This window comes from Peromyscus leucopus, chromosome 10 (genome assembly GCF_004664715.2).
Source record: "Peromyscus leucopus breed LL Stock chromosome 10, UCI_PerLeu_2.1, whole genome shotgun sequence".
Lineage (NCBI taxonomy): Eukaryota > Metazoa > Chordata > Mammalia > Rodentia > Cricetidae > Peromyscus > Peromyscus leucopus.
In genome coordinates this window covers 511,760-539,580 of record NC_051071.1, presented here as the reverse complement: position 1 = coordinate 539,580, position 27,821 = coordinate 511,760, and the positions used below count along the sequence as shown (strand labels likewise).

Genomic DNA, 27,821 nt, shown 5'->3' with positions numbered 1-27,821 from the left:
CCCGGCGCGCCGAGCACGCAGAGATGGCGGAGCTGGGCAGAGTGCAGCTGTGCGACCCTGGGGCTCTGCTTCCCACGGGCTTCTGGGCCGCCGTGGCCGTGTGGCTGGAGAGGCCGCAGGTGGCTAACAAGCGGCTGTGCGGCGCCCGCACGGAGGCCCGCGGGAGCGCTTTCCGGCCCCGCGCCCAGCCGGAGAAAGGACCGCGGCGGGGACAGGGCCCCGGGCTGGAGGGGCATGACGCGGGGGAACGCGGACAGGCTTCTCCCGAGGGAGAGCCAGGGTTAGGACCTAGAGCGGGTCGCGAAGGCGACGCCTCCGCAGCTGACCTGGACTCTCTGTGGGACCGAGTCTCTCAAAGCCTCGTCCAGGACAATCCGGAAATGCTGGCCTTCCTCTCTGGCCCCGCGTTGGATTCTCAGCCTGGAGCCCCGCAGAAGCTCGACCTGGTTCTCAGAACCGTCATCCCGAAAGCAAGCCCTCACTGCCCGCTTACAGAGCCGAAGAAAGAACTGGTGGTGCAAGGTGGGAGCGTAGTGGGAAGAGCACGAATAGATTGAAAAGCGTTCGCTTTTTGAGACAGGGTCGTATATGGCCTGGAATTTGCTATGTGGACCAGGCTGGTCTTGAACTCACAGAGATCTGCCTGCCTCTGCCTCCCAAGTGCTTGGATTAAAGGCATGTACTAACGTGTCCAGTCTGAAATGCATTTATTCACAAGACTCTAACATAGCTGTAGGGCCTGTGCCTTTGCAACGTACAGAGGCCATGGGCATTGAGTGGCTTTAAGAGATCTGTGGGAATGTGTGTCCTCAGTAGAGAATGGGATTGTTGAGCAGATGGTGGGGATCTGGAAGGCTTTCGCGACAGGTGAAGGATGGGCTGGGTGTTGGAGGATACTTTAGCATCTGTAGAGGTAGCTGAGGGGGAAGCTGTTCCTGGACAGATGACCTGTGACTGAGCCTAGTGAACACCACATATTCCTGAGGATTGAGCCTGGATGGATGGCAGCCAGTGGTGGTCATCAGACATGAACTTGGAGTATTCCTAGCCTTGAGATGTCAGAGGATCCCTGCTTTGAACTTAACCCCAACAATGTGTTGACTTTCTAGTTACCTCTGTAGCAGATTACTGCAAATGTAATGGCTGGTCAGACAAATGAGTCCTTGCTCAAAGCTCCGTGGGTCAGAATCCTGGTGGACTCTGCTGGTTTCCAAGCATTGGACTCTTGCAAGGTCCAAATCCACAAGCTGGCTGACAGGGCTCTTCCCAGGAGTCTCTGGGAAAGACTGGGCCTCCAAGCTCACCCAGGCTGTCAGGGTCCAGTGCTTAGGGTTGTAGAACTGGAGCAGTGTTCTGCTTCTAGAGGCCTCTTTGATTCTTTTGGCCTGCCCCCTACATCGTTATGCCTGCAGCAGCGCCTGGCCCTTTGCATGCTTTGAATGCCTCTCTGATGTCCTACCCTGCATCCACCTGGAGAAAGTTCACTGCCAGTTGGTGCTGATGGGATTGAGTTTGGTAGCCCAGAGTATTTTCCTTTATAATGTCTTTCAAGTTCCACATAATACCACATACTCCCGAGTACTGAGCCTTAGGGTGTGGACATCTTTGGGAGACCCTTGTGGGTCTCTTGGGCTGTAGTCACTGTAGATGCCTGCTGCTTCCTGCATACTGTTGACTGTCTCTCTGCCTTCCTAAGACATCCCAAGTGCTGTGCTCTGGACCTTGGGCCCTCTCGAGCGTAGTTCTTCCACCTGTTGTCACTAATGTCAGGGCATTAATTCCTTTCCATCTCCCAACTATCTTTACTGAGCGAGCTTAAGTGGGAGGTGTGGAGAAGGGAGGTATATGCAGGCTGCTCCCTTGGTATACTCACTCGGTAGAGGGGGGCCAGACAGAATTTTCCTTCCTTCCTTCCTTCCTTCCTTCCTTCCTTCCTTCCTTCCTTCCTTCCTTCCTTCCTTCCTTCCTTCCTTCCTCCCCTCCCTCCCTCCCTCCCTCCCTCCCTCCCTCCCTCCCTTCCTTCCTTCCTTCCTTTCAGAGAGGCACCACTCCATCAGCAGTGCTAGTATTAGGATTCCTTTCTCCTCAGGTTTCTGCAGGGAGACTCATCATAGAATTCACCTTCATGGATCCCCCATGGCATGGCTTTAGAACTCTGCTGTGCCCATTTTTAGATGTATGACTCTGTGCTTCCGTTTCTTCGTTTGCAAGATTGGATACTAATAGTTTAGTGAAATTGCTCACTAGCAGGTGCTCGAAATGGTTGGTGGTACATGATACATACTTCTCCGTGTGGACCTGGCACACGAGCCTGTCGTTCCAGCACCAGGAGGTGGAGGCACAAAGATCAGGAGTCCAGAGCCAGGCTCAGCTACATCGCAAGTTTGAGGCCAGTCTGGACTACACAAACCTCTATCTTAACAAACAAACAAAAGAAACAAATCACCGGATGTCATGGCTCACGCCTTCAGTACCCAGGCGGCAGATCTCTGAGTTTCAGACCAGCTACAACTATAACTACGTGTGAGATCTTGTCAAAAGAAGAAAGACAGACATCTTAATGTAGACAGCCAGCAAAGGTTACCAGTTGGTGAAGCACGAGGCCTCTGGCATGCAATAGCTCTCCAAGTTCTTCGTTTACAGCAGAGCATCTCCACCAGGGACAGTTTTGCTCTCCAGGAGTTTGTCACTGTCAGATTGCTTGTGGACAGTTTAGCCTTTTATTTATTGCTATTGTGTATGTGTGGTCTCCTTGGCATGCATATGGAGATCAGAGGACAACTTTGTGGAGTTGCTCCTCTCTCTCCACCATTATGTGGTTCTGAGGATTGAACTCAGGTTTCCAGGCTTGTGCAGCAGGCACCTTTACCTGCTGAGCCGTCTCACTGGCTCTGCTGTAGGCATTTTTGATCACGTGCCAGGCTGGGCTAGGGAGTGGAGCCTGGGATGATGCTGGGCATCCTGCAGAGAAGTAAGTAGTCAGCTCCAGTCCCAAATGGCAGGGTGCCAAGGTGTCAGAGCACCAATCTGGACGGTGGCAAAATGATTCTAGATTACAAAGTTGCTGTGCATTCTGAAGGAGATGGTTCAGAATGGCCCGCTTCTCGTCTCTCATCTCATGGTAGTGCTGCATTTGTGTCAGCTGTGAGGCCCCTCGTGGCCTGCATCCTGGTCCTGGTGCCCTTTGACTTCTCTCCTGTCCTCACCATTCACCTCTATCCTTTACACAGCCTGAGGCTTTTGCCATTATTCCAGGGACCCCATAGCTTACTCTGACCTTCAGGTCCTCTCAGAAGCAATGTTCCCGGGAAGACTTCTGACCGCCCTCAGTGTAGAGCACCCCTAGTGTCATTTCCTGCCCCTCAGTCTGCTGCACTGCTGTTTGCATCCAGTGGGCCCCTCAGCTTCTGCTTCCTTTTGCCAGATCCTTCTAATAAAGGTGGATTTCAATCTACATTCTTTGGTGTATTTTCACCCCCATTTTGATTTGCTGTCTTTTTTTTTTTTTTTTAATCTCAAAGGTAGGCACAATTGATTTTGCAGAAGGGACTGCATTCCCTCAGACCTCTGGTTTCCACAGAGATGTATATAATGCAGGATAGTTCTGCTTGTGTTTTAAGAGAAGATGCGTGCGTGTCCCTTCCTGTGGGAGGGCCCTGGAACAATGTTTGCTGTCCAGAGCCAGCCTGGAATGGTTGAGTGACGTTCTGTGCCACTGATGTCAGGGTCAAGATTGCGTGTGGCAGACACTCCGAGCAGGGGCCTCCTCCGCTGACCCACGTGGGCAGGCCTTTGCTCCCGGCTCACTCTTCCTAGCACTTGGCTGCTGAGAGTGGCTGTCCTGAGCCTTGAACTTTTGCTTTTTTTTCTCTTCGTTAAGTTTATTTATTATGTGTTTGCGCATGTGCATGTGCATGTGTGTCCCACATCACCCTTGTAGAGGTCAGATGACAACTTGTAAGAGTCAGTTCCTTCCTTCCTTTTCGTGAGTCCCAGTGATAGGATTCAGGTCTTCAAGCATGGCAGCAAGTGCCTTACCTGCTGAGCCATCTTTGGTCCTGGCCTTGTTTGTTTGTTTGTTCTTTCTTTCTTTGCTTTTGTTTGTTTGGTTGGTTTGGTTTTTCAAGACAGGGTTTCACTGTGTACCCCTGGCTGTCCTGGAACTTACTCTGAAGACCAGACTGGACTCGAACTCACAGAGATCCACCTGCTTCTGCCTCCCAGTGGGTAGGATTAAAGGTGTGCACCACCACCACCTGACTCAGGCCTTGTACTTCCTAAGTGCTGGCTGTAATAGTGTACAAAGTGCGGAGCCCTTCTCCCCAGTACTGGACAGCCACTGAGGGTTGGAAAGCATCCTCCTCATATTCGTTGCTGCTCAGTTCCACTTCCAAGGAGCTGTTTAGAGCGGTTGTGACCTGTTGGCTTTGTCTTTTTCCCTCAGATGTCGCCAATGGTAGTGTCACCTTTTTACCCTTGGAAGAGGATGATGAAGGGAATTTGGAGGTTAAGATGAGCAACGTGTATCAGCTCCGGCTCCATCACAGTGAAGGTGAATGGTAAGAGCCGGATTCCGCTCTGTTGCACTGCTGTGTGATGTCCTATCCCTGGGCAGCTGGAAGGTTCTGGGGGCCAGAAGAGCCAAGGTCCTGTGTTGGTGGGATGCTCTCAGATGTGTACTATAGCCACCACTCTGCTGGTGCCTGGTGCGGGTCCTGGGTTGGTGCTTGCTTCAAATTTTACAACCTGAGATTGATCCCTAGGACCCACATGTTGGAAGGAGAGGACCAACATGTTCTGTGAGTTGTCCTCTGTCATGCACACATGCAAACACACACACACATACATGTATGTATATAATTTTTTAAAGGTCTCAGAGGTTTTAGTTTGTGGTCGCTCCTCTCTTTGGTATCTGGGTCTGTAGTGAGGAGCTAGGAGCATGTGCTTCCATCAGGCCTCTCACTCAGGGCAGCCAGGAAGTTGACAGCAAGAGGAAGCCATGGACAGATTCTACCCTTCAGGAGTGCACCCCCAGCTCCCTACCTCCTCCAACAAAACCTCACCCTCTAAGGCCCCTGCCACTCCCAGTAGCCCATAAGCTGAATCCATCGATGAGTTAGCCTGTTGATGAGGTTGGTCCTCTCACGGTCCAGTCACCTCCCAACGGCTCCACCTTTGATCTTGGCCGAATTGAGGACCAAGCCTTGAACACAGGAGCCTTTGGAAGACCTTTCAAATCTAGACCGAATTGATAGGAACTCTAATCCCATCATCATGCTGCTGTTTGTACAGCTTGGTCCAGAGGAGTGGGTGGCATGTCTTGTCATAGTTTGGAGCCCTGCTCGTTATACAGTGCAGGCTTGTTACTCAGTGGTGGAACACTTGCCCATTGTGTGCCTCGGCAGACCCGGGCCTTGATCACAGCAGCACATGCAGTGTGCACATGCAGCATGTGCGTGTACACACACACACACACACACACACACACACACACACACACACACACAGAGTGAGAGAGAAAGGATATTTTAGTTGCTGCCCGCTTCTGGGAGATAAACATGTAACATAAGAATAAGAATTGAAGCCAGCTCTTCTCACTGGTATTTCTCTTATTTTTGAAGGTTCATATCTGTTTTAATTTTCTGTCCAGAGAGGTGGCATTCAGATGGCATTGTCTATCCCAAACCTACCTGGCTTGGAGAAGAACTGCTGTCCAAGCTGGCCAGGTGGGCCGTGGAGAACAGGAAGAGTGAATTTAAAAGCACGCTTTCCCTGGTGTCCATCCTGCGCTACAGTAGGATGTACCAGGAGCTCAAAGAGAAGTACAGAAACATGGTAAAGGTAATGCTAAGGAACATCCGAGGTCTGTCCCCCCCCCCCCCATTTAACAAGGGACATGGCCAGTGCCTGCCAGGGAGACTTTCCCTGTGGGCTTCCTATCGAGTTCAGGTACCACATTGAAAACCCACTGTGGGTGCAGACAGTGTAAGCCAAGTGGATGTTTCGGTACATTTTTAAACCCAGAAGGAGTAAACTGTTTTACATTTTTCAGAAACTCAAAAGGGGAATTTTAATCTAAATATATTAAGCATTGTGTTAGTTACTGTATTATAAAGTTTACATTTTGTTTAAATTTTATTTTTGTTTTGAGATGGGATATCTCTGTAGCCCAGGTTAGCCGGAAACTCATGGTCCTCCTGCCTTATCCTCCCAAGTGCTAAGATTACAAGCATATGCCACCATGTGGACCTGGCTAATTAAGAAAATTTTTTAAATTATTTTTATGTGTGCCTGTCTATGGGAATGTGTACACAGGCATACAGTTGCCTACAGAAACATAACAAGGTGTCAGAGTTCCTGGAGCTGGAGTTATGTGCAGCAGTGGTGAGCTGCCTGCCTTTGGTGGTTCTTGGCAAGAGCAGTAAGCTCTCTTAACCTTTGAGCTGTCTCTGCAGCCCTGGCCTCATTAACTTAAAGGTATTTCTTTTTTTTTCTTTTTTCTTCTTCTTTTTTTTTTTATTTTATTTTTTTTTTTATTTTTTATTTTCCAGAGCTGAGGACCGAACCCAGGGCCTTGTGCTTGCTAGTCAAGCACTCTACCACTGAGCTAAATCCCCAACCCCAAAGGTATTTCTAAGACAAGTGCTCCAAAAAAACAGCATGCTTCATGACAACATGACCTTGAGTTAGTCCTTGCACTTATAAGGCAAAGTGGCCAAAGCCACAGGCTTGGAGCCATAGTGATTCATTATAGAGATGTGGTTCAGGTCTGTCTGCACACAGCTGAGCTGCATTCTCTTGAAGACTCTGGCCCAGGGGGTCTTCTGTCCCCCTGTGGACTCTCCATACCTTCAAGAAGGTACTCCTATTTCTCAGCTTTTAAATTGTTCCCAGGACATGGTTTATCCATTATATCACTCACCAGACCTGTCGGTTCTGTACATGGTTGACTCTTAAGGTGCCTTGATCATCCTGCCTATCAGTCAGAGCCTGGCCCTGAGCAGCTGGCCCAGCTCCTGAGTCCCAGTCTGTGTCTGCCTGCACCAATCCCATGTTTCTTTGTGTGAGTACTCACATGTATGTGAGCGAGGATGAATGCACCTGTGCACACGCATGCAGAGTCCAAGGAGAGTGCCATGTGCCATGCTCCATCACTAGGGTTTTACACTGAACTTGGAGCTAGACTGGCAGTCAGCAAGTCCCAGTGACCCTCCTATTTCCAGTGTCCCAAGGCTGGGCCTACAGCGAACCACATGGCCATACATGGCCTTTTATGTGGGTGCTGAGATTTGAACTCTTACCTTCATGCAAAGCAAGCACTTTGTTACTGAGCTTCCTCCCTTGCCCTGCCCTCCTTCCTCATCTCATTAGTCCTTGTCTTTATCTAGATAACATCTTAAACTATATCGTTGATGGTCTGGATCACTTTGTACAGGACACTTTCTGTCCCGTACATTCAGTGTAGTAACTGTGTTCTTTATAAAGCAATTAATTATAAGAGGTCAACTGTGAGTTCGTGCCTTTGAAATGAAATCTTTATTTACTATATGGTTCATTTGGTTTGACTTAGGCTGTTTAGAGATACTTTAAGGTGTTGAAGGTAATTTCACAGCTATTTACTTATTCCCTGAAAACATTTTAGGTTTGGCCTGAAGTAACAGACCCTGAAAAGTTTGTCTATGAAGACGTGGCCATCGCCACATACCTGCTGGTAAGAGCACTTGCACTGTTCCCACTCAGGAAGTGTGGGAAGCTTGCCTCTGGCAGACGCTACTAGCTAGGGGTGGAGCATTCACCAGTCAGGACTTGTGGTTTGCCCTGCTGTGAAATGATTTCACATCCTGCATGGCTCCTGCATGAGCACAGAGCATGTGTGAATCGGGAAGTTGGGGTGCGAGAGGACAGATGGGGTAGGAGTCAGTGAGACACAGTTGTCACTGGAGGTACCGACAATCCAGTGCCCGCCAGCTGTGGCCTGGGCCTCTTTCCCCTAGTCTGTCCTTAACTTGCTGGCCAGCCAGCTCAGTTGGACACTTCTTTAACTCAGTACTCTTGATTTTCTTATCTCTAAAGTGTTTAAACTAGAACTCCCCAGTTTCCCTTTAACTTGTAGCTCTCTTAGTTTAGAAAAGAGGGTTATTTTGCTTCTCAAGGCATGCAGAAGTTAATGGACAAGGAGAGAGGTCCACTGGATGTGGATGCCATTTTTCTGGTGCTGGGATAGAACCTAGGGCCTCACCCATGCCAGGCCAGTAATAAGTGCTCTACCACTGAGCCGTTCATCACCAGCTCCTTCTCTGAAGTCTAGAGACAGGACCCCACCAGCTTTCCCAGGCAAGCCTTGAGCTTGCAGGCCTCCTGCCTCGTCTTCCCAAGATCACAGGCATGTGCCTTTGCTCCATTAGATTTGTTCTGGAACAGAATGAGTCAACATGTGGGTTGTCTTTACTTTGTCTCTTTCCTCAGATCCTATGGGAAGAGGAGAGGGCTGAGATGGGAGTCACCACCAAGCAGTCCTTCGTGGACTTGGGGTGCGGAAATGGCCTCCTGGTCCACATCTTAAGCAATGAGGGGGTGAGCATGGCTCTGCTGTCTTTTCTTAAGATTTCTCTAGGTTGAGCAAAGGGGCCCCTATGTTTCTTGTTTTTAATTTTTTGAGACAAGGTTTCACTGTGTAACCTGACTAGCCTAGAACTTGCTATATAGTCCAGAGTAGCCTCAGACTCACAGAGACCCACGTATCTCTGACTCCAGAGTATGCAGCCACACCCAGCTCCAACAACATTTCCTGATGAAGCTGCCTGGCTCAGAGTCAGCCTGGCTCAGAGTGGTGCCCCCAGCTTCAGCTGGAGCTTTCCCGGGTGTTTATAAAGGAGGCATTTTTAGTGGTGTCCTTGTGAAGACCTGGAAGCTGGGTGTAGAGCTGATAGGAAGGTTCCATAGCCCTCTACCCAAGAGGGAATGAATAAGGTTGCAGCCAGGGTGCAGGGACCTTGGTGGGGCTGGTCACAAGCTTGCCTTCCCCTGCGTGTTCCCTGGGCACTGCCTTGGGACACAGGCCACTGTGGTCCCTTTTGAAGAGCTATGGTGATCACTGGTAGGGTGCAAGTTCTCACTAGCCATGCAGATGTATAGTGTTGCCAAGAGCTGAGAGCTGTGCCTCCCACAGACGCCAGGCACGACCTGTCCTTCCTGTGTGGCAATGGCAGTGCCTGCAGATTTATTTTTTGCCAACTTACTGCAGTTGCCCAAACTTAACCCGTGATTGCAAAACTGCTTATTTCAGCATCCGGGCAGAGGGATTGACGTCCGAAGAAGAAAGATCTGGGACATGTATGGACCCCAAACTCAGCTGGAGGTACTGCTTTCCCCCCTAACTCCATGCTGCCCCAGACACTGCCCACAGCTGTTACTGCTTCATCTCCAGCAAAAAGTACAACTTTAGAGACTTGCATTTTCTGTCATTGTATCTTTTTCAAGTTGAGATAATATAACAAAGACTTGAGGGTCAGGGGGTTCACTGCCAGCCCCTCAACTCAGTTCTTCCTTCTGTGTTCATGGTTGCTTTCCCAGGGATTTGTAATTGCTTAATAGATTCATGTTATAGGAAATTTTGCCAAGCAAGAAGGTAAACTTTTGTAATTCCAACACTTAGGAGGTAGAAGCAAGAGGATCAGCTGTATAATGAGTTCAAGGCCAACCTGGGTTGCGTGAAACCAAATTACTCCGGGTGAGATGGTTAATCACCAGGAGTAATTTGGTGATGTCAGCATCCCTGTGTCCCCGGGTCTTAACCCTCTGCTTGGAATGAACTTCAAACTGTCCCGCTAGTAAGTTCTGACTGAAGGAAGGGCTGGTTGGTGTGAGGGGCTTTCAGGGATTGTATAGAGGTTTGAGCTGTTTATTAGGGGTCCCCAGCACCTGCCTCAGACCTGTCAGTGCATCACCTGACTCGGGAACCCCTTCTAGTCTCAGTGCTAGCACCACTGGTTCTAGTGTTGAGTATGCCAGGTGGAAGTCAACTGTGATTCTGTTGCACTTTCTGCATGAGCCTGTGGCCATGAGGCTTCACTGGAAGCTGTGTGCTGCTGGTATATTTCCTAGTAAACAGTTTGTTTCCAGCTGCATCTGTGTGATGTCTATGATAGCTCTGCCTAGAAATCCCATCCATCTTGGCTTAAGCTTCTTTCTAATCCCTATTCAGTGCAAGTGTGTTTGGAATCCCTTGTTTATATGGTGCTGTGATGATCTCAGATTGTATTAAGTTTGTGCATCAAGCAGGATGGTTGCAGTTTACTATATTCAGAAGGCCTTTAGTGAAGCAAGTCTGACTATTTCCAGGTCGATATAGCCAGATAATGGCAATCCAAAGTATAAATAAGGTCTTGATTCATGAAGAGACAAATGGGCAGATTTAAATGCAGAGTGAGTGCAATGATAATAAATGTTGCTAAAGGTTTCTCCTCCTGTGTGACTCGGCACTTAGCGGTTGGCCAGTGTATGCTCCGTGTCTCAGTGTCTGTGTAAACAGCCCTCGAGTCGCTGTAACGCATCTTCTGTGAAGGCTGCTGTGGGGCACTAACAGTCATACAGTACGGACTGGTGTAGAGAACGGGGCTGGAGAGGCAGGCATGGTCAGAGCGGCACTCCATCCCCTGCGGTCTGTCCTGCACCATCTCAGGTTGTGATGCACCTCCTTCCTCCCTGTTTCTCCGGTCAGTTCTCTAAGATGTCACTTGTTAATTCGAGACTGGCTGCTGACCGCCAGGAAGGGTGATGTGCAGAAACTCAGAAGGGCAGAGTGGGTAAGGTGTCACTGCTGAGAGTTCCCTGACCATAGTGACAGAATAGCCCAGAACCGAGAGGACTTTCCTTCCTCTTCTCAGAGGAGACCAGTCACCAGCTGTCTCTCTGTTGGTTGCTTTCTGTGTTTATGCAGGAGGCAGGTTTTAGTCATCACCCAGAAAAGTGCTCTTTTGGGGGTCCCAAAAGTTGCCAGTGATTTGTGTCCTTGGAGGCCAACTATGGTTAGGACAGTCATCTCCTCTTAGTAAGTTGGCCACAGTGGAAGCCTGGGAGGATCATGTGGTAGGTGGACTGTGGCTGTGAATCATGGCTCAGAGCTTCTGGTGCATGTACTGACTGGTTCATCTTGTGTGACATTCTTAAGGAAGGTTCCATCACCCCAAGTGACAAGACCTTGTTCCCTGGTGTTGACTGGCTGATTGGTAACCATTCTGATGAGCTCACTCCCTGGATCCCTGTCATTGCGGCCAGGTGAGTAGGAAAGGCAGGTGGCTGTTTCTTTCTGTGCACACGATGTCCACGATGGCAGCCCCTCACCACTGTGGCAGTGTGGCATTTGACATGGTAACTCAGACAGAAGCACAGATACATTGAGTAAATTTAAATCTATCTGCTTTTCTTCTGAGACTGTGACTACTAAAAACCTGAACCACACACGTGGTTCCTCTCATGTTCTGTCAGCCCACACTGATCCCGGTTACATCATCTCTGGCATTTCTATCCCATGTTGAAATACTTCAAAATACTTTTGAAAAGATACATACTTTTTTGGAAAGTTTCTGATTTTGGAGGGTTTGGCTTCAAGGGAAAGTCTTTCCTTAGACAGATCCTTTGCACAGTCCACACCTTTAGACGGCTCTTTGACGAGTGTGAGACACTGTGTGTGTACCTCCAGCCCCGCCTCCCTTAGTCTGCCATCAGGCTTCTCCTACCACCGGGACTCTGGCTGTTTGTGCTCCTAGCTCCACTCCAGCTCAAGTCTGAGCTTGCCTTTGCTGTGTCTGCCTTGGTTTCCGATTCCTACCTGAAGTTCCAGCTCCAGGAAGCTGATGTCACAGTGGGCCAGAGTAACTACACAGGGAAATTATTTTTTATTAATTCAGTTTCTATTTTGTTGAAAGGTACAATGTGTTGCATGGTTTTTAGAGATCCATGGGAAACAATCCCACTGTGATAACTGCCTGTAACCCCAGTACATTGAAGGTGGAGACCAGAAGTCAGGAATAAGTAGTGCATTTGAGTGCATTTGCACTGTGGCCTCAAAAAGTAAATAAGAAAGACCCATTGCTTTAGATGTAAGAATAGCCAGGAGCAGCGTAGGTACTCGGCTTTTCTGCTGCTTGTGCATGTTGTGGTGCTTCTGCCTACCTGGGTCTGTTGTGGGCTCCTCGGGTCTTCCTGGGTCTCTGCTGGACTCCTTGGGTCTTCCTGGATCTGTTGTGGGCTCCTAGGGTTTTCCTGGGTCTCTGCTGGGCTCCTAGGGTCTTCCTGGGTCTGTGCTGGGCTCCTCCGGTCTTCTTGGGTCTCTGCTGGGCTCCTCAGGTCTTCCTGGGTCTGTGCTGGGCTCCTCGGGTCTTCCTGGGTCTCTGCTGGGCTCCTAGGGTCTTCCTGGGTCTCTGCTGGACTCCTAGGGTCTTCCTGGGTATGTGCTGGACTCCTCAGGCCTTCCTGGGTCTCTGCTGGGCTCCTGAGGACTTCCTGGGTCTGTGCTGGACTCCTCAGGTCTTCCTGGGTCTCTGCTGGGCTCCTGAGGACTTCCTGGGTCTGTGCTGGACTCCTCAGGTCTTCCTGGGTCTCTGCTGGGCTCCTAGGGTCTTCCTGGGTCTCTGCTGGGCTCCTGAGGCCTTCCTGGGTCTCTTCCTCCTCCAGGTCTTCCTACACCTGCCGGTTCTTCGTCCTGCCCTGCTGTTTCTTTGACTTTGTGGGGCGATACCGCCGGCGGCAGAGCAGGAAGACACAGTACCGAGAGTACCTGGACTTCGTGCTGGAGGTGGGGCTTTCCTGTGGCTTCCACATGCAGGAGGACTGCCTCAGGATTCCTTCTACCAAGCGGGTATGTGCCAGGGCATGTGCAGGGTCAGGGAGTGTGCTCTGCTTGGGGCTCCTTCAGAAGTTTCCTTCAGAGCTCATCCTCAGGCTGGCACCATGTTGGCAAGTCTTGCTCCTCTAGGTTGGAGAAGGTTCAGTCTGGGGTGTCAGAGACCTGTGTTTTGCACCTGCTGTTCACTGCTCATCATGAATAACCAAGGAATCTCCTGCAGTCTCTGACCTGGTGTTACGGGTGGTATGGGAGGTGCCCAGTAAGTGCCGGACAGCCACACAGCTGGTGGGACTAAACACATCAGATGCTGCTCCGCTCCAAACCCAGAGCACACGGCAGGGCTGGGTGACCCTAATGGAATTCCACTGGCTCCCTTTGCTGGTGTGCACTCTAACTCTGGAGTTAATGACCAGAAGAAGAGTGTGGAGGAAGTTCCTTAGATACATTGGGCACCTACGTGGTTCCAAGTGTCATGCTAGCAGGTTAATATACAGCCTGTTCTCTCACAGATCCCTGGGGACTCTCAGAGGTAAATTGTGTCACCCCTGGGGCAAAGGCAGGCCTAGTAAAGACTACCCAGAGTGAAGCATTTTGAACCCCGAGCTGACTTGCACCTTTCATAGATCTACACCCACATTCCTTACCAGCTTTTATTGTTAGCTTTTTTATTTTTAAATCATTTCTGTTGGTATTTCAGGGCTTAGGGTAGACCTCAGTGGGTAATGTTTCCCAGCAGGCACAAGGCCTTGGAGTCCATCCCAAGTACAACCAAAAGGCTAAAACAAAGATTTCTTTCTTCTTATGACAGATTGCTAAAACCTTGGTGTGAATTGTTCTTCAACACAAAAGTGCTCCATGGTGAATGTTGTAATAATACAGTGTCTCTTCAAACACAGGTCTGCCTCATTGGGAAATCCAGAACATACCTGCCTTCTGCAGAGGTCTGGATGGATGAGCAGAGGACACGGTACCTTCACAGCAGACAGGGCCACCCCCAGAGCTCGCCTGCTGAGGGACACGCGCCTTCTATACCCCAGGTTGCTGCCCATGATGCTGATCATCAAGACAGTCACAGGACCTTTGACCTTGAGGCTGAGGGCATGCCTGATGGCCGGGCTGCTGAGGGAGACGCAGCCCCAGCCCCAGGGCTCTGGATGCCTGGGTTCTGCCCTAGAGAAAAGGCCGAGCGTGTGAGGAATTGTGCTGCCCTCCCTCGAGACTTCATTGACCAAGTGGTTTTACAAGTGGCAAATCTGTTGTTAGATGGAAAGAGGTTAAACACAGGGAGCTCTGAGGACGGGAGTCCGAAGACCTGGAATGGAGGAGGTAGGCCCCACCCTCCGGGGCAGGCTGACTGGCCAGCGTGGACTGTGGGTCTTTGTAGCTCAGCATACCCAGAGGCTGGGAGTGAACAGCTCTCCACAGTTGCTGTTCAGGGGGAGGAAGGTGGAGGCCAGGGCTGCTGGTATTCAATCCTTAGAAATGATACAACCAGAGAGCAGGTCATCGAGTGTCAAAAGCCCCACTTCCTTGAATGCAAATTCAATACTTTCATTCTCTGCAATCCCTAAATACAAGACTGTTGCCGTGTCAGAGACGGTTGCATCTGATTGCTCATCGGCTGGAACCTGCCTGTTAGAGAGAAACAGGCAAAGTGGGGTTGCTCTGACATGCAAAGTTGAGGCTGTCAAAGCCTTCAGCTGCACCCCTTCCTTCCACCTGTCACCACCAGAGGGCAGTATGGGGCACCGGAAACTGTGGATGTTGTCTAGTTCTCACCCTGCACGGGAGCAAGTAGCCCTCAGCATAGCTCAGAGCAGAGTGACAACACTCTCATCCCCCATGCCACATCCTCATCTGTGACTGTTGGGTCCAGGTTTCTTCCCTTTACCCTCTCATCTCCCACATGTGACATGGCAGGACCTTCTTGTATGTTCTCCTTCAGTATTAACCAATCCTGGGAGGCCCTCTGGGACACTGGCCAGAGTGGCCTTGGCTCAGGGGGCCGTGTAACTTGAAGAACATCACTCTGTGGTTTGGGGCTAGCTTTGCTGTTTAGATGCTAAAATGGGGTCTTTGCAGAGGGAGGCAGGCAAGGTTTCCCAGCAAGGCTGGAAGAACACAGGGCGCCGGGATGGTGTGGAAGTTTTTGAGTGTGCTGTATAGCAGGATTCCTGGTTTAACAGAGGAAGTGATGGGAACTGGGGGCTTTGGGCTGTGCCTGGGATGGAAAGCCCTGAGCTAGCTGGACCCTCCTTCAGACCTAGATCCAGTACCAGGTGGAATACCAGGGCACCATACCTTCACTGACAGGTGTCCAGAGTCCTGGGCTCATTGGAGGCTCCCAGGTGCCCCTGGGTGAGAAACATCTCTGTAAGGAAGGAGTGGTCCTGGGCCTCTGAGCCCACAGACAGCCTCCCTCTCCCCACTCTGCCTTTTGGAGGCCTGGGCATCTCAGTAAGCCATTGCTGGACACTGGGCGGGAGTTCCTCGGGTCTGGGTCAGGTAGTGCTGCTTCTGCCTGACTGCTGTGGAGACTGGGCTGTTTTTAGCCTCCAGCTTTACCAGGAGACATAGATGAGCTGCAAGATGCAGGAAGGTGATTCTTGGCAAAAGCACCAGGGAGACCCATTGTTATCTTAGCCGGAATAGACTTCATTGTCACTGGGTGTCTGATCAGAGTGTTTCCACGTGTGAGCAGGGTCTTGAGCAGCATTGTGAATGGGAGAGACCTCACTGATATCTGCGATTCTGTGTCACACCTCCCACTCCAGCCCACCATGTGGGCAGTGCCCTGCAAAGCTCTAATGCCAGCTTGACCAGGAGATATAACAAAAGGCTTGCCTGTTGGCCCTGCCTCCTCAGCTCTGGGCTGTATCTCATTTGTATTGTACCAAGAATGTGGGGGCTGGGCCACCCCACCAGGTGTTGGTGGACTTACTTGATGCTCAGCCTGTACAGTGGAAGCATGTGGTCCTGCATGCTGGCACACTGTGTCACTGTGACTGGGGTGACTGCCACCTCATGTCCTGTGGTTGTAAGATGTGGTTTTGTTAAACTGTACACCAGGATCCTGCACCTGAAGCATGCATGGGACTTGAAGCTGCAGGATAGGTTTGGCTTTGGGACCTGACAGTCTATGCTGGCTACAGGCTTGTAATCTATGCTATTTGCGGATACCTACTTTCCCACAGGGAGCCTTTCCCTGGCAGAAGTGGCTGCGGAACTGAACCCAGAGACGCTGCAGCGACTGAAGCGGGAGTGTGGAGGCCTACAGACCCTGCTCAGGAACAGCCATCAGGTGTTTGAAGGTAAAATCTATGAAGTCACCGTACACTGTCTATCCTGCTTGTCCCCAGCAGTTCCTCCATGTGTACTCTGTGAACTCTGCTTTCTGTCCCCAATGGCTGTGATACTTAGGGGCTTCCTAGATGTCAGAAGAACCAAGTGGACATTATGGCGGCCCTGTGTCCACCTAGGCCACCACTAGCCTGTATCTTAGGGTGAGGCCATAGCCATCCTTCTCTCTAGGCACACTCTGGCCTCGGCTCAGGCTCCCTGTGCCTTGGTCCAGGTGGCTCCTGTCTGGGATGTGCTCCTGAACCTCCGTTGCTTCTGTGATGCCTATTCCTCATATAGGGCTGGTGGTCGGTTGCAAAGCTTGCTGGCTGCATCTTGTGTTACTACAAGAACATCTGTTCACCTCTGTCTCTTGCAACAAGAAGCATGTGGGGCTGTAGAGCCCATCAGGCAGGTTGGGAACATGAGCCTTCTCCTAGTCTCTGCTTGATGCCTCTACCTTATGGGCCTGGCACAGGGACTTGGGACTCTTGAGTGGCCCTCCTGGTAAACTGAGGCTTGACTCTGCTTCAGCACTGGATTCCATAGCTCCAGAGATAAAAGGGCCCATTCTCATTTGTCATGGCTCCATCCCTGCCTTGTGGGAGTGTTCAGTCTAAGGATGGGGAGCGGAGTATGACAGTGTCCACCCAGAAGCCCGAGGCGTAGACAGTGCTACGAGGTCATGAGCGTGTAGGACTAACACAAGACGGGAAGAGCTGCAGGGCCTGAGTCCTCTCAGCAGCCCTCCCACAGGCCACTCCGGCTTCACGGAGTGTGCGTCTCCCTTTAAAGTACATTCCATTCTTAGGTAGGGTTACCATTGCTGTGATAAACACCATGACAAAACAACCTGGGGAGAAAGGGTCTGTTTACCTTACATATCGTAGTCCATTGAGGAAAGCCAATGCAGGAACTCAAACCAGGCAGAACCTGGAGGCAGCAGTTGATGCCGAGGCTGTGGATAATTGCTGCTTACTGGTTTGCTCTCGATGGCTTGCTCAGCCTGCTTTCTTATATAGAACCCAGGACCACCCGTGCAGGGGTGGCCCTGCCCCCAATGGACTAGACCCACCCACATCAGTCACCAGTTAAAAAAATGCCTTACAGGCTTGCCTGCAGCCCAGTCTTCTGGAGGCATTTTCTCAGTTGAGGCCCCCTCCTCTCAGATGACTATAGCTTGTGTCAGGTTGACGTAAGACTAGCCAGCACAGCCCACTTGGAGTGCATTCATTCCACGTGCTTCCTTGTACAGCATTAGACACAACAGGCATTGTCTTTCTCTTGCTTCACCAGTATGCCTTCAGCACAGGTATCCACTTGGGCTCAGTTACTTAGAAAGGCTTTCCTTAGGAGGTGATACTCCTGTTGGGACCAGGAGGAGAGGAGTCTGGGAAGGGAGGAGGGCCAGGAGGAGAGGAGTCTGGGAAGTGAGGAGGACCAGGAGGAGAGGAGTCTGGGAAGGGAGGAGGGCCAGGAGGAGAGGAGTCTGGGAAGTGAGGAGGACCAGGAGGAGAGGAGTCTGGGAAGTGAGGAGGACCAGGAGGAGAGGAGTCTGGGAAGGCAGGAGGGCCAGGGGAGTTTTGGTTAGTGGGATGGTGTATGTAAGGGTCTGGATTGGGTAGTAAGCTGCTTTTGCAGGGGCCAGAGAACTATGGCTTCTGTGACTAGCATAGAGGGTCGATACCCAAGTGGCCCGGGAAGGAGCAGCCTGGCTTCTAGTCTCTGCTTTTGGGACCTGTGGCCCATTGGCACTCAGACTGCAGCGTTGAGCTCAGTGGATCTAGGTGATGGCACGAGTTGCTGTCAGTTCAGCACTGGTTCTTTGGTGTGCCACCAGAAGCCGAGAGGCCAGCACTGTGCACCTCGTCCTGACAGTGGGACCTGAGGCAGGTTGGGGTCAGCCTTACCTGTATCCACAAAGGGCCACTGACTGACGGTGATGAGGAATGGGCCTTGATGGGGTCACAGGTGTTGGAAAAATGTTCCCACCTTAGATCTTAGACTAAGGATTAGAGGGTCCCCTGTTCGTCTCTGATGTCGTCGTCTGTGAAAACAAGGTGTGTGCTGCCTCATATCCGAGCACAGGTGTGTGCTGTCCCATGTACGTGAAAAAACCCACATGAGAACATGGGGGTCAGGTGATCCTGAATAATGTAGTTGAACATGTGTGTACTTGCCGCCCGTGTGTGTACACCTGGGAATGTGGGTGTCAAGTGCTCTCCCATGTCAGGGCATGGCTGTGTAGGTCTACACATCTGCTCTTTGGTGGTCCAATTGTCCTTGGGAAGTTGGATATGGTTCTGTCCGGCTGACTGGCCTTCACTTGGGTGAGTTTTGTTCACGGGCGGGTGCAGGAATGGCCTGACATAGTCCCCTGGAGGTATTGCTGAAACCCAGAGCCCCACACCCAGATGTCCAGATGAGCGGTTCAGTGCCTGGAATCTGTGCTTACCCACAAAGCTTTAATCAGTTAAAATACTAGAGCCCGAGGGGCCTCTCTGTTTCCCACATATTTTCTTTGATTTCATGAAGGACCATCGCTCCTGTCCAGTGTAAATGTGTGTGTATGGGGTTAACCGCTTCTCTGTGCAGTTCACTTTGGGGGGCAGTTAGTTTTGGAATCATTTCTGAGTAGAAGACTTGGGGATCCAGAGCCACGTGAGCATCCTCTTTGCAGTCATGCAGAAAGTATGTGCTGAAGCTGGGGCTTATCTCGGGATGGGGTTTGTTTTGTTTTTAGCTACCGTGACTCTGGGTCATCTGGAGGAGTGTGTGCTCCAGAGGAAGCCAGCTTTCAGATGGCTTAGGTCAGCTCATGTGAGCACTATGTGTCCATGCCGTGTCAGGACTGACCCGCCTCAGCTCCACCCCTTCCCAGGCCTGCATGGTTGTCTCTTCCTGTCTGCTGGCGAAGCAGCCTCCTTGTAGAGGATTGGACATAGCTCAGAGTTGGTGACTTACCCAAGGTCCCCAGCGAGGCTGACAATCCAGGCCAGTTGAGCCCCTGGCGTTGATGCTCCTGAAGACAGGACACACCCTCAGGGCTCTTCCTGTGCCCTGGGTCTTAGGACATTCTAGCCAGAGGCTGCTTTGTCCAGCAGCTAATGGGTGGAGAGTTCTGTTTCTCTGCAGTCCCACAAGCCCCCAGCAGGAGGCAGGAGTTGGGGGTGGGGAAGACAGCAAATTTGTTCCTATGATTCCATTTCAAATTAGTAGCACATTTCCCAGAGGAGAGCTGTTGGTGGTCTGACTTGAATGGCTGGCATGTGCCCTGGAGGGCCACCCCTCTGGCGCCTGACACCATCTTTCCCAGAGTGATGGCTGTGGTACCAACAGGGAGCTGCCTGGCATCCTGGTATAAACTGGGCAGATTGGCACGCTGTGTATACTCGATACCTGGCTACTGCCCTCTCCAGATTCCTGTGTTATTATTAGTGCCCCCTTTTGGTCTTTATACCTATGACTGGGCCTGATCACATAACCCTGCAAATAGCAACCAAAAGTGTGCCTAGGCATGCTACTAGCTCATAGCCATCTGGGGAGGCTCCCCTGCTGGCCACTATGTCCATAGAGAAGGCCTAAACCAGCATTGAGGGCAGGCTTCATGTCCACTGTGGCTTGGCCTCAGATTGTTTAAACATGTCAAAACTTCCAACAGGGACAGGGACTCCTGGCCACTTAGAGTCAGGTGTCCTGTTTCTGGAAGATGCCCCTGAGGCTCCTCTGAGCACAGTTCAGAGAGTTCTGGGCGCACAGTAACTCGAGTTGTATCCAATGCTCCACTGGGAAGCTCTGCTCTGGGAACCGTCTCTAAGTGTCCTGAAGTGACCTCAACCTGGGCTTTAGTTCAGGGAAGATCAACCTCGGCCTGAGGGAGGTGGTTGCATGTGGTGTCGCTTGACCCTGGGGGCTTCCGTCCATTCCTGAGGATGAACCCCTCCCTGTGTTCTGGGTCCATAGGGTCCTCTCAGGACTCATTGCTCAGGTTTCCAAGGGAAATATTTACTCCCAGGCTGCTGATGGCAGCAGCCAGGCTCACTGGGGCCATACTACAGGGATCCCAGAGCCGACAGGAAGCTGTGCTCACTCAGACACTCATTTCCGTTCAGTTCTGGAAGTCGGTGAGCCAGACTCCCTCAATGAGGCACTTTTATTCCCCCGCCATGCTGGCCACAGGTAGTTTTACGGCACTGGGGAGGCCAGAGGTTTGGTTGCTTTGGCAGAGTTTCACATGGAGCTGTTGGCTCCTCGCAGTGAAGTGGCAGAGGGCAGGGGGCCACCCCGGCCTGATTACTATACTCTGTGCACCCAGATCCTGTCCAGCAGGACTCATGGCTGGGAGTCCTCCCCTTGACCCTGCACCCCTCTGTCAGGACACCCCACAAGCTGGTGCCTTTCAGTCTCTGTACACTGTGACACTCAGGCCTTTTGTTCTAAACCTCAGTTAGGAATGGGCGAGTTCACATCCGTGACTGGCGGCGAGAGGTGCAGAGGGAAAAGCCTCCAGAAGCCAAGCGGAGCCTGCCTGCAGAGGTGTTCAAGACGCGCATCTGCTGGTTCTTCACTCACCATCCTGATGGCTGCCCGCTGCCTGCTGCCCGCTGTCCCTTTGCCCATGGCCCCGAGGAGCTGCGCCCGTCTCAGCCCTTGAAGAAGCAGAGGCAGGCTCCGAGTCACTTCCTCAGTGATCTCTAGCTGGTGGCTCCGTGGCTCTGCTACCTGTCTCCCCTGTCCTGGTGACACCCTGTTGGGGCCGAATTGGCTTCGGTGTGACCTGTCAGTGTGCATAGCCACGACCAGTCCCTGACACACATCTCCAGGCTGTGGAGCCGCTCAGCCGTTCCCAGACCGCCCTGACGCCAGAGCCACTGTGTCAGCTTCTAAGCACGTGGCCTTCTTATTCTCAGGGCTCGGCCCCAGGTTCCCTCTGCCTGGGAGCCTGCTGCAGGGTGATCACAGGCTCCTGGAAGCAGAGGTACAAGACTTTCTGTGAGACCATTAGCAGAGTCCTAGAGAGAACAGCTTCCAGAGTCACACTCTGCCACCCTGTGTTCCGAGGCAGGACTCAGAGTGAACACTGCCCCGTCTGGACCCTTCTCTTTGGCACCCTATCCCCAGAAGTGTGGGACAGTTTTTCCTTTGAGAAAAAAGTTATTTCCATTTAAATTTATTTTTGGTCTTATAAAAAAGGTGGCACTCACTTTATCTCTGGGGACCAGCCTCTGAAACTTAATGTGGTAGAAATACCCCAATGTCATCCGAGTGAAAAGAATGAAGTTTATTCTGAGAGCTGAGGGCTCTGCAGCATCCTGGGGCAGGGCGGCCACCATGGAGTCTTGAGTCCAGCTGATAAGAACCCACAGGGCTTGCTCCTGCCTCTTTCCTTGCCAGTTTGGCAGCCATAACTCTTGGAGCAGTAATGGTGATCTGCACCCAGGCAATATCACCACAACTCTCTTGGATGGGCTAGGCTCTGTGTCCTCAGGAACCAGGGCTCACTCAAAGCGGGGCAGCCTCTGTCCTCATTGGCCCTGCCTGTAATTGCTTTATCTCCCAGATCCATGGGGGCCCCGAAGCTGAGGAGCCCTTTCCCAGCCTGGCTTTGTGTCTGAGGAGGCAGCATTTGGCCTCAGACCCTGCAGGTGCCTGGAAATCTAACCTTGGTCCTCAAGGATGTAGTAAGGCAGGTCCCCCATTGGCAGTGGGTTTGGCCCTCCCTCAGATTTCACTGGAGCCCCAGATTAAGGCAGCTAGACTAGGGGGGTGGAGACAGCAGTCTTAGGTTTCCACTTTTTCTAGTTCACAAAGTCTCACACTGAAGCCTGGGTTCTAGGGGAAGACACTGCAGAACTCGTTCAGAATGAGCCATGGGCTCATTCTCTCCCCAGGGCTGCATTCAGTGAGGACAGCTTCCAGAAGGCCCTGCATGGGAAGAATGTGAGCAGGTTAGGGAAGTGTGCATGGAGGAGGTGGGCCAGGCCTGTGTCCCCTGATAGGCCTGCTGCATTGGACTTTCTGTTAAACCCATGTTCTACCACACTAGTGACAGGACCAGAGGAGCAGGTAAGCGAGGGTGTGAGCTCAGAGGTGAGGAGGAAATACTCAAAGTCATGGTGCATAGTGACTGGTGAGCATGCATCCCAGGCTAACTGCATACAAGCACACACTTGTGTGTAAATGCAGGGTTTGCCTGGAGTGTGACCACCTTGGGTCCATCAAAGACGTCTGGCTTCTGAGTCTTCAAAAATGGTTGTGACCCACGAGATGAGAACTCGGCGTTGGTGGTGAGGGCTGCTCTGTTTTAGAGCATGTACCAGTAAGGGCCCTGGGCATCTTCCATGCCTCGGGTCAGCAAGGAGGGACCCTCAGATGATCTGTCTTTTGATGTGCAGCAAATGGCAGTGAGCCTGGGGACTTCGAGCAGTACAGCAGAGACAAGCACAGCCTTGGTGGACTTTCATGCTCAGGTCCCTCCTGGCCGCAGCCAAGTTAAGGCCCAGGACTGAGGTCTCAGCAGAGGTTAGACTGGGGGGGATCCGTGTCCATGTTCTCATGGCGCTCCCCACAGGCCAGTTCCCACCTGTGTCACCATCACAGGGGTGATGGCCTGTTACTGGTGGGAGGCAGGCCGCAGGCACTGCCCACAACCAGAACAGGCTGGTCAAACATGAGTACCAGTAAGTAAGGATCGAGGAGGCCCAGTGTCTGCCAACCACACCCCATATCCAGACTCTCCCACATCCAAGCACCTGAGGATCTGTCAGTGGTGGCCACCTGTCAAACACAAGCCCTGAGGAGCATGCACATTCACACATAGCAGTCTCCTTTCCTTTTGACACCACCTCCCTCCCAAGTGGGTGAATCAGGTCCCCCCAAAGCTCAGATGCCCATAACTTCAAATATAACCTGGTTTGGAAATGGAGCCTTTGTAGATATGATGGGTTATGTGGGGTTAGGGTGGATCCTTACGAAGTGAGTGTCCCTGGGGATAAATACAGACACAGGAAGTGGACACAGATGAGTGATGGCCACAGCCAGGGATCCTGACCTCTCCCCCCCCCCCCCCAAGAGCTTGAGGAGGTGGGAAGACATGCTAGAATCTGAGACAGCTTCAGAGGTCACTTGGGATCAGACACTGGCTGGCTTTGAGCTGGCACAGGTAGGTCACATGGGGCAGGGCACCATCTGCTGAGACTTGAGTGAGGGACTATGGCCTAGTGATCTGTCCTCTCCACATGTACAAGCATGGCCTCGGAGACCTCCAGTGCAAGAATAGCCAATGCAAAGGCCCCGGATAGCCAGCAGAGTGTCAGTGGACCTGGACCTTAGGCTCAGACTCCTTGGTTCTGAGGAAGGTGGGAAGCAGACCTACCCTTGCCATTCCGGACTTAATCCTGAACCAGCTGGATGGCCTGAAAGATAGTATAAGTATCTTTGCTGCTATCCTTCCATCTGGTGAGAAGTTGCAGACGCAGATGGCAAGGCATTTGCTCAAGGTCACACAGTAACCTACATCACCAGAGCTGGAGCCCAAAGCCTGCCTAGGCCCATGTGCTCTGGCACTCAAGTGAATCAGGGCCCGCCTGAGACTCGCAGGTTCAGGGGGTTGTGAAGCCTCCTGTGAGCAGCCCCAACACCATGCAGGCACTGGGTGCAGAGATGCCTTCAGAGCAGACCAACCAGAGAGGTTCCTCGGGGCGTTCTAACTCTTCCAATTAGCTAGCATCCTGGCCAGGCCTTGGATCAGCTAAAATCAAAGTGCAAGCCAGGGCCGTTCCCCACACCAGGCAGAAGCAAGACAGGCCCAGAGCACACAGTATGGCCAGGACCCTGCACTACTCAGTGCCCACTGACCCAGCTTGCCTTTGATTCTGGGCTCTGCCACATCCCAGGGTCCTCATGTGACCTGGCCAGTCCTTTCTACTCCCTCGGCCAGGGCCAGGGACACAGCAGTTCTGCTGTGTGAGCAGAGAGGCCAAGGCACGAGAGGGCTGCAGGCCTGGCTCTTAGCCCCTCCAACAGGGAGGCTCCAATGGGCCCACGTCTGCAGACCTCAAGCCAGTTTTTGGATGAGTGAAACATTTGGAACTCCAAATGGAGATGATGCTAGCCTGGTTGGGTGGGGCCTGCCTACCAGCCCAGCCCACTGAAGCTCCCCTGCAGAGGGCAGCTGGGAGGAACAGGAACTGGCCTGGGAAGGAGCTTCCACATTACGGCCCAAATGGCAACCAGTCAAGGAGTCAGCCCGTGGCCTGGCAGGACACACCAGCTCTTAGTCTAACCTGCAGGACCAGCAATTACCCACTACCCTGGTGATACCTCCAGCACCGAGCCTGCAAGGAGCCAGAGACAAGCCGTGCCTTCCCATGAGTGAGGCTGGCTTCCACAGTGCGCTATGGCCTTTCTTCCTACCCGAGCCCGGAGGAGTCCCTGACCACCAGCCAGGCAGCATCTCGACTGGGAAGTGAGCAAGGAAGAATGTCTAGCTGCTTGACTCTCCAGAAATCCTGGGCCATGTGGCAATGATTTGTTCTGCTGTGGAGCACTCCAGTGCAAACAAGGCAAAGCCCAGGAAGGAGGAGTATGAGAGGAGGCGCCCCAGAGGCAGAGGGGGACTCCAGAGAGCCACCCAGAGCCTCCCGCTGAGTTCTGAAGCCACCTCCTCCTCCATATTTCCTCCCCTCCTTTTTTCTTCCGCCCGTCCTTCCCTCGCTGTCTTCCTCTCCTCCTACATGCAGAGTTGAAAGGGCACTAGAATGGATCCACTCATAGCCCTCCGGCAGTTCTCTGGGAACAGGGCTGGGATTAGGTCTGTATCCATGGGGGTGCTGCCTTGACCCTGTCCTCCTGGTTGGGTGAGCAGCAGCTCCATACAGGACAGGGAATTAGGCCTGGCTGGCAGGGACCTCTAAGAATCTGAGCTGGGATTGCCAGCCTGAGTCTCCTACTCCCAGGGGCGGGGAACCTGAGGCTGTGTCCTGGACTGAAATGACTCTCCAGCCACAGGGAAGGGAGACAGGCTGGATGTCACTCTAGATTGTCTGAGACCTTACTGCTGGAGTATTCCTTCTTCCTCCCTCCTGTGAGGGCCTGAGCTTTATTAATTGTGCTAGCTAGTTTTGTATCAACTTTACACAAGCTAGAGTTATCTGAAAAGAGGGAACCACAATTGAGAAAATGCCTCCATAAGGTCTGACTTTTTCCTAAATAGTGATTGATGGGGGAGGAGGTGCATTGTAGGTGGGGCCACCTCTCTGGGCCAGTGGTCCTGGACTCTACAAGAAAGCAGGCTGAACAAGCCATGAAGAGCAAGCTAGTAAGCAGCATTCCTCCGCATCAGCTCCTGCCTCCAGGTTCCTGCCTGAATGGAAATGTATAAATATATGGTCACTGCATGCTTGTTTTAACTTATGTTGGATGTCTGGATTTGTGCGTTCTGTGTGTCTTGGTTATAGCTCAGCTGATTATTACAACTAGCTGTCAGGGCTCGGGATTTGCCACTGGGCTTTGCTGAATTTGATGATACACCTAGCGGGTTTTGTTCCCCCAGTCAAACACCTTTAGAGACCTGAGAATACGGCATTTAATATAAAAGCTTTTTATGATAAAGGGACTTGTCAGCTCCTGGCAGCGTCCTGTATCTTCTCCAAGAAGACGGACGGCCGCAGAAGAACTTCCACCCGGGGGATTGCTTCTGGTGTGACAAAAGGCCAGCCATGCAGTGAAAAGCTGCCTTACACTGCTGCTGAGATCCTGTCCAGACTAAATAGATGGAACAGTGGGGGATCGATTGCCCCATGCTACAAAGTCAAGGTGGGTCAGTCTCTCCAAATTCCTATCCTACAAAAATTCTGTCAGATCTTCTGGGCTTGGCAGCTAGCTAAAGGCAAATACTGCTTTGGGGGCTTGTGTCCCCCAAAGACCACGGAGAGACTTGGGATTGCTGCCTGGGTGGCTGGAAGACTGTCTCTTTTCTGCTTAAATCGAGCCTGCTCAGATATGATGGTGTTTGATGACTAGGATACCTGTTTAACAGCCCCAATCCCAAGATTGCAAGCACCTTGATAGTTCATTAATAAGTTCCCTGTTAAAAATACAGACAGGTATGCCTCATTCACAGACTCCATACAGGATAACTGGTTTATAAATGCAGTTTTGATAGACTGATAGAGCACTGACCACAAACAGTTTTTAGGAGTCCTTAAATTTCTATGGATTTTTAGCCCTTTTGCTATTACACCAAGTTGTAAGTCCGTTCCAGTTTTTTTTGTTTGTTTTGTTTTTGTTTTTGTTTTTGTTTTTGTTTTGTTTTTGTTTTTCGAGACAGGGTTTCTCTGTGTGTAGCCTTGTGCCTTTCCTGGATCTCGCTCTGTAGACCAGGCTGGCTTCGAACTCACAAAGATCCACCTGCCTCTGCCTCCCGAGTGCTGGGATTAAAGGTGTGCGCCACCACTGCCCGGCACCGTTCCAGTTGTTCTACAGACACACCTATAGGTTACACCAACCTGGACACATCACCCCATGCCCTCAGGAAGTAGCTAGACTTGAACCAGCACCCCTATACCCAAGGAGTCTGGAATGTTCTAGTGGAAGCTCCACCTCAACTCCCTCCCCCTTCTCTCTCCCCAAACTCAACCCCTCAAAGCCCACCAAACACAGCTCCTCCCCTAGAGCTGCCCTCCCATTCCAGACCCCCGCCCCCTCAAAGCCCACCAAAAGCCAGCCCCCAATCTGGGGCTGCTCAAGACCACACCTACAACGTACTTAAGGCCGGTAGCCATATTTGCCATGTAACTCTTCCCCTGTGACCCTTCCCACGATTGCTTTGCTCATCAAACCTGGATTAATTATTTCAGTTTGATTTGGCTTATTACATCACTGGCGGCAGGAACCCAGCAACTGGGGATTTGAAACTTATCACTGCCCTGTTTGAGTTCCTTCAATGATGAGCAATGATGTCTATGCCAAATAAACCCTTTCCTCCTCAACTTTCTTTTGTTTTAGTGTTTCATCACAACAATAGTAATCCTAACTAAGACACTATTTCATTGAGTTGTCAAGGCAACCATCTGCCACAAAGCACTGCTGACCCAGTTTTCAGATGAATCAGTTGAGCCCAAGGAAGACAAGGATCATACCAGGACTAAAGTCCGATGACCTCTACCTAGGCATGTATGTGTCCATCATGTATGATGTGCCCATCATACATAGTAATAATAAATAATTTTAATTAAAAATCAATGTAAGTTGCTACATTGATACATTAAAGGTGAGAATCTACAAAATCACTTTAATAATCATGAAAAAAGCTTTGACAAAATCTGACTGTAGGGGTGGTCGCCTGTGCTTTACCCCTGAAGCACCCCCTCCCAGCAGGCAGCAGATAACTGCTAGGTACCTGCCTTCCCCCCACCCAGGGCGTGGCCAAGCTGGGACCCCTCAAGACCTGGAATGCATATGTGCTCGCTCTCTTGGCTACCTCGTGGTCTTGGGTGCTGGATGCTGGTACTGCAGACTAAGGCAGAGTTCTTCAGAGAACCTGGTTGGACGGCACCTCACCCCTTCTGGACTCCATGACCAACTCCCTTTTGCTTGTTATAAGTTAATCCAAAATAAACCCCTTTGATTATCA

General features: G+C 51.5%; 1 protein-coding gene across 4 annotated transcripts; it reads left to right on the top strand.

Annotated features, from left to right (window-relative positions):
• Trmt44 (tRNA methyltransferase 44 homolog) lies at window positions 1-27,821 on the top strand. Of its 4 annotated transcripts, none has more exons than XM_037208868.1 (13): window positions 1-522; window positions 4,445-4,559; window positions 5,622-5,841; window positions 7,643-7,711; window positions 8,467-8,574; window positions 9,287-9,358; window positions 11,171-11,277; window positions 12,676-12,859; window positions 13,744-14,173; window positions 16,042-16,158; window positions 20,634-24,998; window positions 25,800-26,002; window positions 27,607-27,821. In XM_037208868.1, exons 1-11 carry the CDS (start codon window positions 24-26, stop codon window positions 20,882-20,884), a joined length of 2,172 nt encoding a protein of 723 aa, XP_037064763.1. In that variant the 5' UTR covers window positions 1-23; the 3' UTR covers window positions 20,885-24,998; window positions 25,800-26,002; window positions 27,607-27,821. The 4 variants fall into 4 exon arrangements, with proteins under 4 accessions (XP_037064763.1, XP_037064762.1, XP_037064764.1 ...); XM_037208867.1 differs by adding an exon at window positions 27,194-27,361 and having other exon boundaries at window positions 20,634-26,002; XM_037208869.1 differs by having other exon boundaries at window positions 5,622-5,835; window positions 20,634-26,002.